The 21938-nt window shown below is 47.7% G+C and overlaps 1 protein-coding gene across 1 annotated transcript in view; it reads left to right on the top strand.

Moving 5' to 3' along the window:
• The window catches only part of TAGLN2 (transgelin 2), a 29002-nt gene extending 13542 nt beyond the window's left edge, over positions 1-15460 (top strand). Inside the window, exons 2-5 of the mRNA XM_081174274.1 lie at positions 9100-9339; positions 10718-10892; positions 12164-12266; positions 14056-15460. Coding sequence (XP_081030400.1) covers positions 9160-9339; positions 10718-10892; positions 12164-12266; positions 14056-14197 — 600 coding nt within the window. The 5' untranslated portion in view covers positions 9100-9159 and the 3' untranslated portion in view covers positions 14198-15460. The remainder of the gene's footprint in view (positions 1-9099; positions 9340-10717; positions 10893-12163; positions 12267-14055) is intronic.
• Positions 15461-21938: the final 6478 nt, after the last annotated feature.

The following is a 21938-nucleotide window of genomic DNA, read 5'->3' as shown; positions in this document are numbered from 1 at the left end:
CGCTGCATGACCCCGCATTGCCCTCTGCTTGGCAAATGGTTGCTGCAAAAGGGCAGGCAAACCTGGCACTTGGTAAAGGTAAAGGGACCCCTGACCATTAGGTCCAGTCGCAGACAACTCTGGGGTTGCAGCACTCATCTCGCTTTATTGGCCGAGGGAGCTTCCAGGAAGCTGTACCTGGAAGTTGTACCTGGAAGTACAGCTTCCAGGTCATGTGGCCAGCATGACTAAGCCGCTTCTGGCGAACCAGAGCAGCGCACGGAAATGCCGTTTACCTTCCCGCCGGAGCGATACCTATTTATCTACTTGAACTTTTGTGCTTTCGAACTGCTAGGCTGGCAGGAGCAGGGACCGAGCAATGGGAGCTCACCCCGTTGTGGGGATTCGAACCGCTGACCTTCTGATCGGCAAGCCCTAGGCTCTGTGGTGTAACCCACAGCGCCACCCGGACCCTTTTTTCCTGATCGCTTGGGGTGAACGGAAATTGCCTGCAGGTGATGATCAGATGGGGAGCTCTCTCTCTCTCTCTCTCTCTCTCTCTCTCTCTCTCTCTCTCTCTCTCTCTCTCTTGCACAGCTTTGTTTCCCTTGCCTTCTAGGCTGGGAACTTCTTCAGTGGAAAGCCTCCATGGGCTGCCTTAATAGAAGCACCAAACAGACACACATCACATGCCCTGAACACAGATGCACACCAAGGACTGAGATGAGCTTTAGACAATGTATGCCGGGTAATGAAAGTTGAGCTGGGCTGCAGCGTACATGGAATCTTTCTGTGAAGAGGGCCTTGGACCAGTGTGCATTTCTTAACTGCCTCTTGCACACTCCAACATTATGCATCTACTCTTTTTGGCAATGCAAATTGCAGGCGTAGGCTGGGGGGGGGGGCTACAGGGCTGCAGTGGAGGGCAAAGGGTTAAGCCCCCTTCTAATGGGCTCGCAGGGTCCAATTGCCTATTGAAACCCCTTTAAGTAGGCAGCAAGCAGCATTTAACCTAGTGAATTTTGGTTAGAGGGTAGACTTGTTGCAACGATGCACAGAGATGCTGTTGTTTGTGGTAGGATCTGCATTAGTTGGATAGAAAAAAGGTTTCTAGTACTAGTCTGGAGAAGAACAGGGCAGCCATGCTTATTCTCTCATAGTTAAGGATAACCTCTGATTTTGAGGTCCAGGATAGAAGTTGGAGGAGGAGGAGGTTGTAAAAAGAAAAAAGGATGCAACCTGAGCGTATCAGTCTAAACCACGACAGGTCAGCTGAAGTTAAAGATTTGAGGACAGCCTGGGAGTCTTTAACTCTGTCTAACACCATGCAAAGCCCTCTTCTGCAAGCTGAGTTGCACCCCTCTATCCTCTCCATTCCAGGGACTGCATGGTGTGAAGGGTGGGCAACAAATCGAAGAATAATCCAGACTCTGTCCACAACACCTGTGATTTGCCGCTTTCTCCCTCCCTCTTGACTTCAACATAAAGCCTTATTTGGCTATGGACCACCTCTCTCTATATGTGCCTCTTCTGAAGGAGGTTCACAGGGTGGCAACACGAGAACGGGCCTTTTCTGTGGTGGCTCCCTGTTTGTGGAATTCTCTCCCCAGGGAAGCTTCCCTGGCACCTTCACTACGTATCCTTTAGGAGCCAGGCAAAAAGGTTTCTATATAACCTTTGGCTGCTGAACATTCTATGGCGGGGTGCCCAAACTTTTTTCAAAAAAGGCCAGATTTAATGAAGTGAACATGCGTGAGGGCCGACCAAAGTTGTTGAGCTTTTTTACAATTTTACCCTAAAGTCCTTGAGCTTTTTTTAGGGTTTTATTCCAGGACATATACTGCCACGGAGGACAGATTAAATCGTGGGCCGGATTAGGTCCCTGAAACGGACTTTGGACGTGCCTGTTCTGTGGCCTTTAAAATGTTGGAAGGGGGTTTATTGGTTTGTTCTTGTTTTTATTTTATTATGTGTTTTGTGTTCTCATTTTAGAATTTTTATGTTGTGAGCCGCCCTGTTATCTTCGGATGAAGGGCGGTGTGTTGTGATGACACACTTTGCGGGCCCAGTCACCTAATGTGGTGGGCATAATGTTGGGCAAAATGAATTTGAACACCTGAATTCAGATTTGATCTGAACAAAGCAGTGTGTACTTATTTAATTGGTTTGAACAGACTTCAAGGGGTTGTTGATGAGGCCCCAGTGTGCCTGATTGTAGCACTAGTGAAAAGGCTCAAAGAATAAACGGAGAGGTTTATTCTCTATCCCTGAATCTTTAAGTGCAGTCCACCAACACACACATCTAATATGGGATGACAAGAATACCGGTCTACCTTGCAAGGGTGTTGTACCTGTCCCACTTTGATCCTTCACGTCATACCTAACTCTCAGTGCATCTATCCATGGTGCAAAACCCTGATGGATTATGGGTAAATTCTAGCAGAGTCTTAATTCCAGGAATGGGGGAGCCTCAGCCCGGGGGCCAAAGGTGGCCTGTGTAGCTGGCCCTCAGGACTCCTCCCAAACTTCACACCTCACCAGCCCTGCTTTGCACCTCTTTTGAGTGTTTCTGCCTGGCTGGAATATGTCTTTGCAAGCTGATAATGCCTCTTCCTTTTCAGAAGAAAGGATAGAGAGGGCTGTGTGAATGTATTCAGAATCTGGCCTGTCGTGCAAAGGCAAATTATATATTTTTCTCTGCCCTTTGCTTTTGCCTCTGAGAAAATGAGAGAATCCAGTGATTTAAGATGTTGCCCATAACTCAACCTCTCCCTGTTTTCCTTTCCCTTTTTTACAAAAAACAACCCTCCTGTTTATATAACTGTTTTTAAAAGTAGAAATCAGTTCAGGTCTCAGACTTCCCCAACAAGCGTTCAAAAGTGGGGGAGTGAGGTGGGGGAGAGCTGTTTTATTTCCTAGAAGACTTTGGGGGGCCATTAGAAGGTGCCAGAAACAGAGATTCACATCAGTATGGAAAGCCTGGCTTCAGTCTTGAGTAGAGGAGGAATCTGTGACCTTTCGGTTTAATCCTGTTTCATAACTCTCCCCCCCTTTTTTCTGAATTGATGGGTCCCTGAACGCTGCCTCCTGGTGGAGTTTGGGGGCTCGAGGCAAATTTGCTTAAAACTTCCTTAATATTATTGTGCTTCTGGAAGCAAGTCTGGCTGAGTGTGTTGAGGCTTCCTCCTACGTAAGTATGCATAGAATTGCAGCCTGCTCTGTGTTTTTTTCATTGTGGAACCGCATTGTTGGAAGGGCACCCCCAAAGGTCCTCTAGTCCAACCCCCTGCAGTGCAGGAGTCACAACTAAAGAATCCCTGACAGACAGCCACCCGACCTCTATTTAAAACTCTCCACTGTCTCCAACTCCCACCACTTCAGGCTTTCTGTGAAACGGGTTTGGGGGAACCGTATTTTGTTGCAGTAGCCTATAGCCATTAGCTTCACCTGGCTTCACCTGCCTGCTGTTCCATGAGAGTCTTACCTCTTTGCAGAGTAGACTAGGACTGTAGACTCAGGCTCCTGTCCACTCTCCATTTACTGCATTCCTAGTGCTGAGGTGTTAATCCCGCCTTCACACAACCGTTATCTGAAATGCATGTGTACTCTGTGTAAAATGCTACTTTTTAAGATGCTGTTTTTCAAACCATCTTCCCTCCAGTTCGAGTCCTTAAGCCATTTCTAGTTCAACTCTAGCTCAGGTGTGGACACCTCTGCATATAGGGGTAAATGCGCCCCAGTGCTTGCTGGTGTGGACACGAGCAGAAGCGAATCTGACACTGCTGAAGCTATGCTGATCTGAACAGCTTGGGCTGGGGAGGGGAAGCCCTGTGAAACACACTAAGAAAACAGCTTCACAGCACTCTTAAGGCAGTGATGTGAACATGCCCATGGATCCCACCCCACAGAAATCAAGAGGAATCTGCACACAGGGAACACATGCTTCTCGATTCTCCAATCCGGCAAGCAAGAGGCCCTATCACAGTTCCAAAGACAAAGCACTCAAAGGCTGCATTACATGGGGGTTGGAATAGATAGACCCTTCGTGCACCCTTCCAACCCGACAATTCTGAGAGGCCTGGCTTTGGGAGCAGGTCTGTCTGGGTCAGATAGAGAAGCCCTGGAGATCATGTCCCATCCTTGGGCCTGAGGCAGACCATGGCAAGCAGGATGGCCTGACTTGGTGTTCAGACTGCCTCCAATACAAAAACATGTATGCATTGTAGAGGGTTGGGCTAGATGACCCTGTCCAACTCCACAATTCTGAGCATCTCAGAACCACAGTAGCAAAGTGGTTTGAGTTGGGGGTTGGAGCTTGATCCCTTCCTCACAGGGCTGTTGCAAGGATGAAATGCAACGGGGTGATAGCATGGGATTATCCATATACAGTGGTACCTCGGGTTACATACGCTTCAGGTTACAGACTCTGCTAACCCAGAAATAGTGCTTCAGGTTAAGAACTTTGCTTCAGGATGAGAAATCGTGCTCCGGTGGCGCTGCAGCAGCAGGAGGCCCCATTAGCTAAAGTGGCGCTTCAGGTTAATAAAAGGTTCAGGTTAAGTACGGACCTCCAGAACGAATTAAGTACTTAACCAGAGGTACCACTGTGCAGCGGTACCTTGGTTTTCGAATGTCTCAGAAGTTGAACCTTTTGGTTTTCAAATGCCAAAAACCCAGAAGTAAATCCTTTTGTTTTTGAAGGCTCCTCAGAAGTTGAACGGCTTCCACTGAGTGTTTCTCAATTTTCTCAATTAAATTTGCAGACTGCCCTTTGCACCTCCGTTTTCGAACGTTTCGGAAGTCTAACGGTCTTTTGGAACGGATTATGTTCAAAAACCGAGGTGCCACTTCTATATGCTCTTATTTTGAGGGAGGATGCTTTTTTAAAAATAAAAAAAATCAGCACTGAGAGTGACCTTGCCACTCCTTTTTTAAAAATGAGGGTTTGGGGGGAGGCACACTGCACATGCTCAGAGGCCTGAGGTTCCACGTGTTTAAAAACTTGGCAGCCCCAAAGATGTACTGTCAGCCCAGTGTGGTTTGAGAAGGCCCCAGGCCTGAGGCCAGCTTGTGGCTGGCTCCAAATTTCAGGCCTCCTGCGGAGCAGCTGGGGGGGGGGACCTTCTCTTCCTTTCTCTCCTCCCCCACCCCAGTTTCCCAGACTGTGGCGGGTGGGGGCCACGGAGGCTCTGGAGAGAGCAAGAGACAATGGCTGGCAGTGTTGTCTGGAGAGCGTCGGACAATGGGCTACGGTGGGTGGGTTCTGTAAGCTTTTGAGAATTGCTGGGGGATTTGAGGCAGGGAGGCCTGTGAGAATCTGCTGGAGTGTAAAACTGGCTCCTTGGCAGAACAGCCGTTCCCATTTTCAGGGCGCTGTTCCTGGATGGAGGCTTCTGTTCTGACTACCACCTCCCCAGTCGGTCTTAGGTTTTCCTGCAAAATGAAGCTTCTGGCCCGGAGTTCTTTTCAAAGTGTCCTTGCTCTTTCCTGAATCGAGAGTTGCAGGCTCAGTTACCATATACTCAAAAAGGCCTGCACTCGCTCTCTCTTTTTAAAAAAATTGTTGGGATAGCTGACTGCAGAATGAACGAGAATCCGCCGCCTCTCAAGGGAGTCCGTTCCACAGTCAAGCAGCTCTTACTTTCAGAAAGTTCTTGCTGATATTTCCCGTACAGTGATACCTCTAGATGCGAATGGGATCCGTTCCAAAGCCCCGTTCGCATCCTGAAGTGAACGCAACCCGCCTCTGCGGGTCGCGATTCGCCGCTTCTGTGCATGCGCGTGATGTCATTTTGAGCATCTGCGCATGCACGAGTGGCGAAACCTGGAAGTAATGCATTCTGTTACTTCTGGGTCGCCGTGGAGCGCAACCCAAAAATGCTTATCCCGAAGCTACTTCAACCCGAGGTATGACTATAATTGGAATCTCCTTTCTTGTAACCTGAATCGTTGGTTTGGGTCCTCCCCTCTGGAGCAGCAGAAAACAAGCTTGCTCCCATCATCCGTGTGGCAGCACTTCAGATCACTTGAATATGGGGAAGAAGATGCTGTAGCTCAGGGACAGAGTGTTTGCTTTGCATGCAGAAGGTTCTGGGTTCGATCCCCACTGCTAGTCACTGCAGACCATAATACACTAGGATTGACCAATAGCTTGACTCTCTCTCAGACCGTTTCCCTTGTTCCTAGTTTGGATAGTGCATGTAAAAAAACGGTGAGACATGGGAATTTGTGACCCAATAGGAGGCAGGGGGAGTTGCAGGTTGGGGTTTTGGTGTGTGTTTTCTTTTAATATGTTCTCTCCGATCACTTGAAAGCAACTTCTGATCACCCCAGGCGAGTTGTCTGTTTACAAGCCTGATCTAACCACTCAGGCCTTGCCCTTGCTTTGCATCTTGGCACAGATCCTGCCCTGCAGGCAAAGGCAAACTGGGGTGTGCCTGGCCTCTGAGCAAGCAGAGATTCCCCACCTACTTGTAAAACAGCATCCCTTGAAAGGGAACTCTTCCCTCCGAAGCCCCAGGAGAAGGGATTTAATTGCCCCCGCCCCCACACAACTGCCATTCTCCCCCTCCTCTTGCAAAACAATATAGCCTTTGGGCTGGGTGCTGTAATGGTTTATAAAGGGTCTGTGTGTGCTCTCCAGGGATTTATTGAGGTATGCAGTAGCTGGCATTGCTAATCCGCAATGGTGGGCCATAGAGTATCTGCCATGCATATCAAAAGTCCCAGGTTCAGCTGGGAGAGACTCATGTCTGAAATCCTGGAGAGCTGCTGCCAATCAGTGTGGACAATACTGAACTAGATGAACCAATGATCTGGCTTGGCATCGGTGTTCAAAATTTGCCAGGCACATTTTGCACCAGGCTATCGACCAAGTGAAGATGCCTGGGTGCCAGGGTGGTGCCTGACGTCTCCACCATCTGGAGGTGCATGCCTGAGGATCCTTGGATCGGGACTGTTTTCACACACTAACAGCACATCCTGTAGAATTCTACCAGTTATACTTCTATCTGCACAATCAGAATGAATGTTGGGAACCAAAATGCTTCGCCTGAGCAGTCGCCATTAAGAAAAAGAGGTCGGATTAGGCCAATTTATATGTGGACTGGTCCTGGATCAATGGACTCTTATTCTTTAAGTTATCTTAACCTAGGCTCATGGCTGTCATCTGAACTAGCCAGATGTTTAACTGAGAAACCCATCATTTGAAAAAGAAGACTTTAGAAAAACGGCAACTAGACATTCCGCTTTGGCAACCGCAACCTTTGTCCAAGGAGCCTAACACTGCTTGGTTTAAAATAGACTCCTGTGTTCCTATTTAAAGCCGGCCTTTATTTAAAGCCATGAGGACTAGAATCTTTAGCTCAGCCGTAGAGTGCCTGCTTTGCATGCATAAGGTTCCATCTCTGGCGTCCACAGGTAGGGCTAAGGACATCCTCTGTCTGAAATCCTGGGAGGCTGCTGCAAATCTCAGTGGGCATTTCTGAACTCAATAGGCCCAGGGTTATAAGGCAGGTTCCTTTGCCCTTCCTATGGAAACGCTTCTCCGTTCTGCAGTTACTTGGGTCATCCGCCGCCTCCTTCCTTCCTGCCGGTGCCAGTTTGCTTGCTGAGCTTCCTGTTTTGAGCATGATGGCTCTGTGCTCTGCCTGCACAGTCGCAATGCTTCTGAATGCTCCTTGCTGGAAACCGCAAGAGGCGAGAGAGGGCTCTTGGGCTCAGAGGTCCTGCTTTTGGGTCCGTCCGTCCCCCCGTCCCCCGGGCATCTGGTGGGCCACTGCGAGAACAGGATGCTGGACTCGATGGGCCACATGTCTGATCCAGCAGGCAGCTCTTTGTGTCATTATGTTTTGTGGGTGGTTTTCATGGTCTGGCATACTTAAAAGCTTTTCTAGCAACCCAGCTACCTATGGTTGTCAGGGCTGTTGCAGTCTTCTGTCCCACGCCTGCAATCCCTTGTAAAGCCACATTCTTCTTGTGTGTTTTTTTTTTTTTAAAAACCAACCTACCTGATTTGCCTTACCAGAATGATAAGAGTCAACCAGGGTGGTAGAAGACTTAGCTGGCTTGTGTCAGTGTTAAAAAACTCTGCTGGAACAGGAGCTGCGCTAGGATGCATTTGGGAAGGGCCACCACTCTTTTGTCTCCACCTAACCATATCTTGGCCAAGGAACATGGCCTGAAAATTCCCGTGTAGTTTGCTAAAGGCTCATCGCCGCCTGCCCTGCTTGTTCTGCAGCAGCCCATCCTACTTGCTCCTCAGCTGGTGCAGCGTGTTCCTGGGAAGGGCGATTTCTAAAAACCACCTATAATGGGTAATTAGCACAGGCCGTACACCACAGAGTGTGTCCAGGGTTCATTGCAGGCAAGCATTTACATGCAAGCGTTCTGGAAGTGAAAAGCAGCACACACACACACACACACACTCCAATTTATTGCGTGGGGCTGCAGCTCAGATACAGATATGAGATCACGGTCTTCTCCAACTGAAAGCAGGTCCTTGGCTGAGACATTAGAGGGTTAATGCCAGTTTCATAAGAGAAAGATTCTCCCCTGACTTCTTGTCTGTTGGGTTTATATTATTTCAGAAATAATAATATTATTTTTCTGGTTATGATAGGATTATATTGCCTTGACGTTTAATAAAATAGTTTTGATTTTTTTCTTTTTTCTTTTTAAAGAAACAATTTTTATTTCGAGCTTTCACTTTTGTCTTTATAATTTTTTTCTAAAAACCTCTTAAAGTCTAGAAAAATAATGAGTACTATAAGTTGTACCGTGGTGTTAATCTTACTCAGAGTAAACCCACTGAAATTAATCAACGTGACCAACCTGGGCTCATTAATTTCAGTGGGTCTACTCTTAAGTAGAACTTAGCTGTCTGCCAAAAAAAGCACTTCAAACAAACCGAGCTATTTGTAAGAACATTCAGCATATGCATTTCTCTGTAACGTTAAAATTCCCACAAAAAAGGAGGTGGCAACATGGAACCCGTGGTATTTTGGGGAGTTCAAATTTTGCATGTGCTCCTGAGGTTTCCTGGAGAGCCAGGCTGATGTTCCTCCCTCGTGTTCCCTTCTAGCACTACAGATCTGTGATTCTATCATTCTCTTTCTTTAGGTCTGTGTGTCTTTGCTCTATCTAGCCTTCCGAGGTACACAAAACCCCCACACAGCCGCCATGGCAAACAGAGGCCCCGCTTACGGACTCAGCAGGGAGGTTCAGAACAAGATCGACAAGCAGTATGACGACGAACTGGAGCAGATTTTAATCCAGTGGATCGTTGCCCAGTGTGGGCCGGAAGTCGGGCAGCCCCAGCCAGGCAAGAAGAACTTCCAAGAGTGGCTGAAAGATGGAACGGTAAGGAGTTCGGTGTGGCTTCGTTCAGCCTAGAAGGTTTGGGGTCCCTCTGTCGTTACAAAAAGGCAATCTAAGTCGTGCAGTGCCTTTAAGGAGTGGGTACAGGTATTCATTAGTGTGAGCTCCCGTGGGCTAGATCAGGCAAGCTTCAGGTTTGCCTGATCTATTCCATTTCGTACAAAAACAACCAAGGTCTACTAACTGCAGCCTAGTGCTGCCGCTCAGAGCAGTGTTCGAAATTCACCAGGCGCATTTTGCATCTAACTATTGGCCACTTGCGGCCAAGTGGTGCCAGGATGGCATCTGACGGCTCCACCATCTGGAGATGCATGCCTGGGGATCCTTGGATCTTGACTGTTTTCATGACACTCGCAACACCTCCTTTTATATTTTATCTGCACACAATCGGAAGGAATTTCAGGAACCAAAAGGTCGTATTGAAAAATACAACTTCCGAGCTTCCTGGCCCCAAAACGACAGCTGAACATTTCGTTTTGGCATCAGTAACCCTGGTTTAAGGAACCATTTGGTGCCTAGCTTATTTATCCGAGTTTCTAACACTGACTCAGAGTGCTAGACCTTTGAAGCCCTAAACAGCCTCGGCCCAGTATACCTGAAGGAGTGTCTCCACCCTCATTGTTCAGCCCAAACACTGAGGTCCAGCTCCGGGGGCCTTCTGGTGGTTCCCTCACTGCGAGAAGTGAGGTTACAGGGAACCAGGCAGAGGGCCTTCTCGGTGGTGGCGCCTGCCCTGTAGAATGCCCTCCCATCAGATGTCAAGGAAATAAACTACGATCTGACTTTTAGAAGACATCTGAAGGCAGCCCTGTTTAGGGAAGTTTTAAATGTTTGATGTTTTTTTTTATAAGATATTTATTAAGATTTTCAAAATATTACAAAATAAAAAAAGAAAAATACAAAATAAAAATAATTAAAAACAACTCAATCTTTCCATTACTTATTTTTCATTAGCTTGTTTCCCGGACCTCCTCACGCCTCCCTTTTTTGTATTCCAATTCAGTTTGTTGGTTCAGCAAATCCTTCCCTTCTTTGTTTATCCTAATCTTTAATCTTAAAATATTGTAACATTAAATCTTTACCTATTCGTAATCCATTTTTCATATTCCCTTATAGTATTGCAGCTAAAAACCACTTAGTTTCTATCCAACATCATTCTAACATTCATTAATTAAATGTTTGATGTTTGATCGTGTTTCTAATATTCTGTTGGGAGCTGCCCAGAGTGGCTGGGGAAACCCAGCCAGATGGGCAGGGTATAAATAAATTATTATTATTATTATTATTATTATTATTATTATTATTATTATTATTATTATTATTACAACAGACTCCATTTTTTCCCCTGGCCCCTGACTAGGTGTTATGCCACCTCATCAACAGCCTTTGCCCCAAGGGGCAGAAGCTGGTGGCAAAGATCCAGAGTTCTAGTATGGCTTTCAAGCAGATGGAGCAGATTTCTCAGTTCCTGCGTGCAGCTGAGCAGTATGGCATCCAGGCCACAGACATATTCCAGACGGTGGACCTCTGGGAAGGTACAAAGTATTTGCGGCGGAGGGCGGGGAGAAGGAAGGAGGGCAGAGGGAGCATCTCTGAGGGGAAACCACGTGTGATCTAAGGCAGGTGTGGGGAGCCCATAGGCCCCCTCACCTGGCTCCCAGCCTCCCCAAGCCTAGCCTTGCCCAACTCCTCCCCGACTGCAGTTAGGGTTGAAGGCTGTCCCTCAAAGCCTGCCTGCTATGGGGCGGCAGTCTTCCAAAAGAGCACATCAGGGCTCTGCAGTGTTAATGTTCCCTCCCTCAGCTGCAGTCTCCAGAAAAGTCTCCCCATTCCCTCTTGGCAATTAGGGATGGAAAGGAAAAGAAACCTAGATTGCTTTTTTCAGCAAGTAAAGGGCAGGCATGAAGTCGCCTCACCACTTTGACTTGGGGCTGGCATTCTGCTTGGAAATGACATTTCTGATTTGAGCGGGTATCTGGATCACTGAATTCTCCATTTCTAAAGGGTCGAGGGCAGAAAAACAGGAGCGAGGCCAAGGAAGTGTCTCTTTTGGCACAACTTTTTAAAACAATGCAGATCTCAGCCAAATCGGTCCACTTTACAAAATAAGCTCCTGGCCGTTTGGAGAAGTTAAGATCAGAGCTTCCATTTTTGCCTAACCTGCAGTGTGGGATGAGGGTGGATTCTTAATGGCCTGTATAGTTGTTTGGTAGAGTGCTTTTACTTAGTAAAATGTCTATCTCACCTTTCCTCCAAGGAGCTCAAGGTTGTGTAGATTGCCCCCCCTCCATTTTATCCTCACAATAACCCTGTGAGGTAGGCTGTGAGACTAAGAGGTCTCCCAGTGAACTTCTTTGTTAAATGGAGATTTGAACCCAGATCTACCTAGTCCAAAATTCTAACCACTACACTACACTGCCTCTTGCTTTACCCAGGATTAATTCCCAGCCATCTCCAATTAAAAGGGTCTTGGGTAGAAAGTAATGTGATAAAACTCCCCCTGCCCTAGAGAGCTGCTGCCAGTCTGTGCTGAGCAGACTGCCCTGGACTCGGTGGTTTCACCCTTTTTGCAAAGCAGCTTTTTGTGTAACTGTTGCTGCTTCCTGGTGATGGTGAGCCGAAACAGGAAAAAAATATGGGGAAACGATGCAAGATCACCTTGCCTAACTTGTAAAAGGGAGTGGCCTTTTGCAGTCCTTGGCTTCAGCACTTTGGGGTCTCTGCCAGACTGTAAAAGAGCACAGTGCTCCGGCTTGATCTAGTGGTGCATATATTTGATCGACTTCTGAATTCTTCCAATCCACAGCTAAACACATGGCCAGCGTGCAGAGAACCTTGATGAACCTGGGAGGCTTGGCGGTCTCTAAAGGAGACGGCCTCTTCGTTGGGGACCCCAACTGGTTTCCTAAGTAAGTGCTGTGGCAAGAGGGGGTGTGGGTGTGGGTGTGGGTGTGGACTAACTCCATATTGGGCTCAAATTTGTAAGGTATGGAATAAGGGAATAAAATCACTGTTCACTGTAGGGTTCTTCTGTAGCCATTTCAATCCCAGTAGTAGTTGCATTATATTGCTTCCAAAAAGCACTCTGTAACATTCCAGTGGTACCTTGGTTGTCAAAGTTAATCCATTCCGGGAGTCCGTTTGACTCCCGAAATGGTTCGAAAACCAAGGCATGGCCTCCGATTGGCTGCAGGAGCTTCCTGCACTCAATCAGAAGCCGTATCTGACGTTCAGCTTCCGAAAAACGTTCACAAACCAGAACACTCACTTCCAGGTTTGGGAGCCAATTTGTTTGGGAGCCAAGCTGTTCGACAACCAAGGTACCAGTGTATTCAGACATCACTGGGACAACCTTGTTGGGTAAGCCAGTATTATCCCCAATTAGCTACTGTGGTAAGAGGAAGGTTGAGTGACAATGGCAGGAGATGAGAGGCTGCTGCTGCGCATTAAAAACATTTTAAAACTTCCCAATACATAGCTGCATAACATCATTTATCCATTGCGCTTCAGCTGGTGGCTCGGAGTCTGCTGCTGCACAGGTGATGAACTTGTGGTCCTCGTCTAGACCACAGCGTATCTGGCCCTGTGCCTTCCAGATTTAACTCCTAGTTTCCAGCCTCTGTGGCAAATGATTGGGTATGATGGGATTTGTAGTCCCCAACATGCAGAGAGCACCACATTGGCCATCCCTGCTCTGGATATTGATGGACTCAGCCAGCATGGCCAGTGGTAGGGGATGCTGGGAGGTACAGACCAGAAACATCGGGGGGGGGGGCGGTCTGGCAGGTCAGATTTTCCCCCTCCCCAGGCACACACTGCAATGCTGGATCACAACCGAACTTGGAGGACAGGGGATTACAGGGGTGTGTTTTAACTATTATCAATTTTCATATGCTATTGAATAACCATAAAACACCTGATAGCCAAGAATGAAATTGCTCCATAATGAAAGTCTCAGGCAAACCACTATTTTACAAGAAAATTAGGTCCTATGATACAGCCTTTTGTCTTCCTTGAGGACCTAGTGAGGAGAGGAATGTAGACATTACTGTAATATGGCATTTTCAGTTTCCGTAAGCTTGGCTTACAGAAAAATTACAAATAAACAATTCAGGGTAAAAGCAGCATAAAAAAAAAGTTGGAATGGACTTTCCAAATGGTCATAAAACTGTGTTAAGTTTCTTCAGTGGAAAGCTTTGGAGAAAAGCATGTTTTTGAAATCTGCTGCCCAAAAAATTGTTGCTGGAAGAAAGCCCACTGGGGTTCAGTCCTCAGGATCTGCAGGGAGGGAGAGTTGAGAGAGACTCCTGTATCCAACTCCAGAGAGACTAATGGTCTGATTCAGCGTAAAGCAGGTTCATATGTGATCCAGTGGTGCTTTAGCTATCTAGATCCTCTAAGCCACGGTTTCCCAAACTTGGGTTTCCTACTGTTTCTGGACTACAATTCCCATCAATCCATGAACACTTGTCCTACTAACTAGGAATGATGGGAGTTGTAGTCCCAAAGCGGCTGGAGACCCAAATTTGGGAAACCCTGTTCTAAGCTGAATGAAGACAAGCAATACGAATGGACCGAGTTATAATCTTTTAGAATATCCTTTTTAAAACAAACCTCCTAGGCTATGTCCTCTGCAATGATGTGTGTGCTTGTTTCTACCCCTCACTTCCTGCCTTCCCCCTTCCCCCCCCCCGACAGGAAGTCCCAGGAGAACCGCCGTGCCTTCCCGGAGGACAAGCTCAAGGAAGGGCAGAGCGTCATCGGGCTGCAGATGGGCACCAACCGGGGAGCCTCACAAGCGGGGATGACGGGCTACGGCATGCCACGCCAGATCCTTTGAGCCGGGCTGCCCCACCAAGCGATGGCTGCTTGCTTCCCAACACCTAATATCCCCAAGAATATCTCTCTCTCTGTCTCTCTCCAAATTGTGCTACCACGAGAAGCCTTAAAGGCAGACCAGGAGGAGATGGGCCTTCTGGTGCCCACTTTCCCCCTGTGCCAGCCCTGGTCGGTAACCACCTCTCTTTTTTACTGCCCCCCTTTTTTACCCATATTTTTCCTCTTAAGCACACACGACTGGAGTGAGTACACTTTATTTCCTTCTCCCTGCCTACTCTTGATCTCATTTCTCAAGAGCGCTTTAACCCCCACTGGGGGGGGGTCCTCCATACAACACTCCCCCCCCCAAATATAATGCTGGGGCCAACCAACCACTCATCTGAAGAATACAGGGACCAAAAAAAAAAAGGTGTGTGTCTCCTTTTTCTCCCCACCACCCTTCATAATGCCAATGTGGTTTTACTAGTGGCCAAATGCCCTTTCTACTGCAACATTTTATTATTATTATTATTATTATTGAACTCACTATTCACATTCCAGAATCTGGCCCCTTAAACCCTGCTTTCCTTTTACACTTATCTGGACCAAAACAAAAGTAAATAAATGCCCGTTTCTTTTTTGGACACTGTTTTTGGCAGTCTTAACTCAGCAACTTGCCAGCAAAGCAGTCCTGGATAATATCTAGAATCTCAGCACTCTGCACTGCAATGTCTTCTTTTTGGGGGGCGCGTGTGTGAGGGGAGCAGGGCAGCTAACCTCTTCCTGTGGTGTCTACCTGGCAACACTCACACCCACAGGGTAGGAGGATCTCTTTGGCTGGCACAACCTCCAGAGATCACAAGGTGATCCTTCCTGGTGCTGGGTTCAGATTCTCTACAACTACATTCCTGGGTAGCTGTTTCATTTGGGGTGCTTTTAAGGGGGCAAAGGGGGGATTTTTAACTTTTCAGCCAGTCTCTCCCCACCCTGGAAATCCTCTGATTTTTGTCTTGCAGTGGAAAACCTCATTCTCTGCTGCTAATTCCTACCCATTTGGGTTCTCCTGCTTGCCTGCCAGGCTTTGTTTCTTTATTTTTTTTTTACTTCGGGTGGGGGGGGCCTGGTCACAGCTGTCTTGCCATTCCAAATTTGCCTCTTCTCCAGGGCAAGAAGGCACAGGGCTGAGTCTGAACTCTTAAAACTGTGTGGCATACTTAACTGTGGAATGTACTCTGCCTCAAGATCACTGATAAGGAATAAACATTGCTCAGTCCTTTGTTTATAACCCCTGTGTATTTCTTATCTGGGTTGGGATGGGTGGAAAAGGGCTGGGCGTTTTGTTTTGTTTCTTGAGGGGGTAGAGCTTTTTAGCAAGCACAACTGGATCAGGAAGACCCAGCTGCCACAAAGCCTCTCTACCTGCACTGCAGCCCGACAGCTGTTTGCCGGGGCTTTGAAGCGCCACACACACTTCTCTGCAAGCCCCAATGACCCCATGATGTGCTAGGTCTTGCAAAAGAGCTGCACATGGACCTTTGCAGCTGTCCATTTCCAGGTTCTGCTGATGGGCCACTGAAAACTTGTTTTGTAGCCCAGCCGTGTCTCCACCTTCCCCACACCTAAGTTCTTGTACACAGGTGAGCAGGTGGCTGCTTGACCAAAGCAGTCTCAGGGGTCAAAATGGGGATGCCTAGGAGGACTGATTAGGCTTGTGGGGCCACAGGCTCCCCACAGCTGCTTTTGTCCATCTCTAGGGACTTTTGTCCTGTTCCCCACCTGGTTATAAAACGGGAGCAGAACATGAAAAGCGCTGCAGGGAAGATCTTCAGGTTCAAAGACATGATGTGGTTTTGGAGGGGCTGTGGTACCAGGTTGGACAATGCCATTGATTTTTAAACTAGGCTGTGTAGAAAAGAAGTATTCATAGTCTGCACCTCCCCACTCCTGCCCACCCCCAGCGGATCTTGAGAAATTCTGCCCGAGTGGACTCAAGCAGCAGCCAGGGCAGGATTCCAGCTTCTGGGCTGTTCCAAGAAACTCTGTCCTCCTCAAGCAGGAACCAGAGGTTAATTTCTGTTAGCATAACTCCGGCCGCTGTTTCCTTGGCAACAGAGATCTTTTGTTGTCAAGCGGGCTCTCCTCTCTGCCAAAAGTCCAAGGAGAAATCGCTGCTTGTTTCATGCCAAACTTTTTGCCCACAGGGCAAACCTTTTCCACCCAAGTGTGTCTTTATCATGGAAACTTGCCTGCCCCACCAAAGAGGGTTCTGGGTAATGTTCTGAGGTGCACACCTCTGGTTCTCGTGAAGCCCAAACTGGGACCGTTTTGCCAGTCATCCAGGGAGTGTACACCGCAAGGGCGCACAGAGGTTTCCTACATTACGTGGGAATCCTGTTTCTTCCCAAGGAAGCTTATCTGCCACTTATTAGCCTTATCGTTGAGAAAGCGACGCCTAGGGTGCCTCGCTAAAGTTAGAAGCGGGACCTGCCGCAGCGTTGCGAGGTGTAGCCTTCCTGTTTACTGTCTGAGTCAGCCATGCGTTTCTCCATAACAGCCCACGCCGACTCCTTCCTAATTTTCCATTCTCCCCACCCAAAAGCCAGCCAGCATTTTGTTGCCTCCACGGTGTATACTCAGCCCTCGTTAAATGCAGGTAACATTAAGTTCAGGTAACAAGTCAACAGCTTTTGTCCCAGACACAGGAGCCAACTCCTAAACTGAGGTCTATTTGCCACCTGCCCAATAAAATATTTGAGGGCAGCAGGGGATCCCCAAAGTCGATCGGCATTGCTATTCAAATGGTGTGCTTCGAGGGTGGGGCTTACCTGTCCCCCGTCCCCCATATTTTATTCAAGTTGGCACCCCTGGTCCCTGAAGATCAGGTTGAAAATGCCTTTTTTGTGGGAGTTCACACAATGTAAGTCTACTTTTGAGTATAACTTGCTTGGATGCAACCGAGAGTGGTTTTAGCAGTCAGTCTCTCTTACCAGGGAATTCTGGGAATTGTAGCTTGGTGCTGAGAATAGGGGGTCTCCTAACCTCACTCGGCGCCTTTACAAACCACAGTTCCCAGGCTTCTTTGCGGAGAAGCCATGACTAAGTGACACGATACTGCTTTAAATGCAAGGTGCTTATCCGGCCAAAAAATTGGCTGCCACTATGTCTTCTCTGGGACGCGGGTGGCGCTGTGGGTTAAACCACAGAGCCTAGGACTTGCTGATCAGAAGGTCGGCGGTTTGAATCCCCATGTCGGAGTGAGCTCCCATTGCTCAGTCCCTGCTCCTGCCAACCTAGCAGTTTGAAAGCACGTCAAAGTGCAAGTAGATACATAGGTACCACTCCAGCGGGAAGGTAAACGGCGTTTCCGTGCACTGCTCTGGTTCGCCGGAAGCGGCTTAGTCATGCTGGCCACATGACCCAGAAGCTGTACGCCGGCTCCCTCGGCCAATAAAGCGAGATGAGCGCCGCAACCCCAGTGTCAGCCACGACTGGATCTAATGGTTAGGGGTCCCTTTACCTTTACCTTTATGCCTTCTCTACATGAAATGGGGGGGCACCACCTTGTCCTTTGCCAAATTGTTTAGAGCCAGTCCTGAAGGGGAGAAAAAGAAATAACTGTTTTGAGGGGGGTGGAAGCAGCTCCTAGCAATTCCAAGTGGAGCGTTACGCTTACGCCCACCTGACACTTGTGCTACTTCCACGTTGTCGTGTGTGTGTGTGTGTGTCCCCGAAGGGTGTGTCGGTATTTGCTCTTAGTCTGTGTATATGTGTGTGTGTGTCAGCTGGGCTGGGCCTCTGTACTTGCAGCGAGACCCATGCTCCCTATGTTTAAATGTGGGGCGTACACCCTTATTTCTGTCGTCTTCCATGCATTCCAAAGAGACTGTTGCATCCTGGGCCCTAGTCCTCAGCCAAAGTTTCAGCTGTTGAACCAATGGCACAGTCAGGTAATTTTTAGGCTTGGGGACTGGAGGTGGAGGAAAAATTCGAGTCCGTCTGCATTTAAAGAGCCAATGGCACATGGTGTGGTGGTTAGTGTGTCAGACAAGGACACGGGAGACAAGGGTTCAAATCCCCACTGGGCCATGAAACACTGGGCCAGTGCCCTCTCAGCCTAACCTAACTCTCAGGGTTTTTGAGGAGGGGAAGAACAACGTACATCACCTTATGTTCCTCGGATAAAAAGGTGGAATATAAATGCCATTAAGAAGAAATAATAATAATTAATAATAATAATAACAAACTTAATTAATTAATGTGTTCCAAAACAATAAGCGAACCAAAGCACAGCTATGCTTCAAAATTTGCACTTTTCTGAATTTTGCAATGCAGTTCTCCAAGAGCTGTGCACAAAAATGTATCTGCTGTGTTAAGTTGTGCATATAAATACAAAGATAAATGAAAACAATGGGCAAAATACATTCAGTTAGGCAAAATTGCATACATTAAGCCTGAAACTTACATGGGAGTTACATTCCAGTGATTGATCCTAAAGCCAAAACTGCATATAAGTCAAAACATTTATGGTATATACCAAGCATGTAAAGCTGAATGTGCACAAGTTTAATGCACATGTAAATTGTGGGATTGCTGTATATGCATATTAGGAGAAATTATTATAATTCCGTTTATTACCCTCTCTTCACCAGCAGGTCCCAGGGCAGGTTATAGCAATTCAAGTATTAAAACCAGATAAAATAAAGTTGCAGTCACAGGAATAGGGTGGGTCCTGGAAATTAACACCGAGGGCCATATTTCCTTCTGGGCCACATTCCAGTGGCAGGCAGGGCCAGAGGCAAAAGTGGGCAAAAGAAAACGAATTAAATTTTACAAGCGAACTTGAAAGCCTTGTTATTGCCTCATCCGCTTGCTGGAGCAAAGGCGAGGTCTGTCATTTCTTCTGCTGCCCTGGCACATGACGTCATTGTTCCTGCCCTGGGGCAGGGGAGTGCTGTACTCATACTCCTCTTCCGTTGCCCCAAGGTGTTGGGTAGCTGAAGAAAAACCTTTCGCATAATCTGATACTTCTAGCTCATGGTTAGAGAACATCTGGGCCTCTAGATCAGGGTTTCCCAAACTCAGGTCTCCAGCTGTTTTAGGACTACAACTCCCATCATCCCTGGCTAGCAGGACAAGTGGTCAGGGATAATGGGAATTGTAGTCCCCCCCCAAAAAAAAAAATATCAACAGCTGGTTTGGGAAACCCTACTCTAGATGTTGCTGGATCAGTGGCGTAGCGGGGGTGCAGGGGGGCCCGGCCGCACCAGGCGCAACATCTGGGGAGGGCGCACTCGCACTCGCAGCTCTCTGCCCCCTGCTAAAATCCACAGGTTAGGGAGCGCAAATTACTTGCCTTGCCCCGGGTGTTGACAACCCACGCTACGCCACTGTGCTGGATTTCTTCTGCCTCCTATCAGCCCCAGCCAGCATGCCAAATGGTCAGTGGGGATGATAGGAGTTGTAGTCCAACAACTATAACTGAAGGGTCACACATCCCTTGTTCCTAACCTAGGAGTACAGGAGTTGTAATGTGCCAGGTGTATCTATTTTGACTGACTTGATCTCTCCAGGGTGTCATGCAGGAAAAGGTTCTTTCATACAACCTGCTTCCTGATCCTTTTAACTGGAGATGCCAGGGATTGAAGCTGGAACCTTCCGCTCTCCCACTGAGCTGTAGTCTCTGCCCAGCTTCTCATTCCTGCAGCGCTTGGCACCGAAGGCAGTTGTTAAGAGTTTGTGGGTGCTTTGACTCTCCTGAATTCCCGGGTCTGGTGAGTGTTGGAGTTAAATCAGTCCTTGGAGTATTGGAATAGGGCTGCCAAACGCTGGATTTAGCAAAGTGCTGAAATACAGGCCAGACCAGTTCTTCTTTGATCAGGAAATCATCTGGGAGAAGACCATTAAAAGAGGAGAAAAGCCATTAAGGAGGTATAGGCTGTGCCAAACAGCAAGCAGGTGGCGCCCCTCCTTCCACTGAGAGATAGTTAGCAAAGAAAAATCAGTTTTGAGTTTAGGATTGCAATGGGGATGATATGACCTGGGGGGAAAGAGGTTGCAGTTTGTTAAATGCGGCAAGCTGGCGAGGGGGCGTCAGAGCACAATGTGGGCTGACAGTTGGAATCAGAGTCTGCAGGTATGGGATAAACGGAACCCTCTTGGAGCGTAATGCTGGGAGCCCATCCATCGTAAGCTGAGGTTGTACATAAGCCTAAAGAAATCATATGTCATAATGACACCACAGTCTCCGCTGTGCCTCAATGTCCAAAGATAAATACAAGCCCTGGATAAGTGCCTGGAACTTCCTGGAATCTCACAATCTGCTTTTGGGGTGTAAGCTGCCTTACACTGAGTCCGACTGCCGTTCTTCCGTCTTGCTCTGTACTGCTTGTACACCAGGTTTGCTCAAACCTGTTGACCCCAATTCAAATTCTTAGGAATGCAAATGAAATATGAATATATCATCAACATTTGATCCATTATTAGGAAGCATAAAATATATATATAAAAATAAGGAAGGATTACAAGTGAAAATAATTATATCATGCAGAGGTTCTGCAGTGGCAAGGGAGGTGCACTCTGTACATGCCCATGCTCTTTATTTTTGAGGATCATAGTTCCAAATAAAAATTTTCACACTATACCTCATAAATCTATTTTCCACCCCTAGGCCCTTTTTGACCCCCAGGTTTTTATTCAGCCCCACCCCCAGTCCCACTGACACCAGGGGGTTGATATAAACCACTTCCTCCATTCAGCCGGGGACCATCTAATTCAGTACTGTCTACACAGGCTGGCAGTGGCTCTCCAGGCTGAGGCTTTTTTCCAGCCCTATTTAGGGACGTTGCTAGGGATTGAGCCCGGAACCTTCTGCATACAAAGCAGATGCTTTGTTGTTGAGCCAAAGGAAGGGTGAGAGTACCACTGAGCATGTGGGGTGAGCTTTTTCCTCACCTCACCCCACACTCCTGGCATTCAGTGAGGGCGGGGGGGGGCAGTGTTGTCATCCTGCCGGAGGATGTTGCTTTAGCCTCTGTGTTTTCCCCTCTCTCTGTCAAGTACATCAAAGGAAACGCTCGTTAGCTTAATGGAGAATCCAGCAGCCCAGTGGCTCGAGGCCAAGATGGCTGTCACACACCACCAGAAAAGGAGATTGGCAGGGGAGCCAGTGCAGAGCCTCTAAATGAGTCACTTCCCGCCATTTGTATAGTGGAAAATCACAAGGCGGCGGGGAGGGGGGGATATCATGGGGGGTGGGATGAGAAAGGGGGGCTGCTTTGCTGAGAAAATGCTGCATTGCTGGAAAAGTGTGAGAAATTGGACATGCTGGCTAAAATTCACTTGCTTGTGGCATTCTCCGGGCAAGTGGAAGGAAGGGGGAATATGAGGTGAACTTTTTAGAAATTGCCCAGTCAGAACCTCAGAGCATTTTCTTCCCAGTTTCTCACTAGGCTAGAACCCAGTCTGGATTTCTTAGAAGTCTTGATTTAACCCAAGTTTTGTTTTGTTTTTAGAAGAGAGGTTATGAAAAGTTTTGTTGGTTTTTTTGGGTGGGGAAACCCAAGGGCCACATTCCTTTCTGAGTGATCTTCTGGGAGCCACATGGTAGGCGGGGCCAGAGGCTAAAATGGGTGGAGCAATGGATGCAGATTTTATACTTGTGCATAGACAAATTTCTACAGACACTCAAGCACCCCTCTCTACCATCCAACTTAGCAAGCACAACACATTAATCAGCATTCAAGTCCACATTCAGGACAGGCAAA

The sequence above is a fragment of the Podarcis bocagei genome (assembly GCF_964188305.1).
Source record: "Podarcis bocagei genome assembly, chromosome: 16".
Lineage (NCBI taxonomy): Eukaryota > Metazoa > Chordata > Lepidosauria > Squamata > Lacertidae > Podarcis > Podarcis bocagei.
This window is presented reverse-complemented; position numbering and strand designations above follow the sequence as displayed.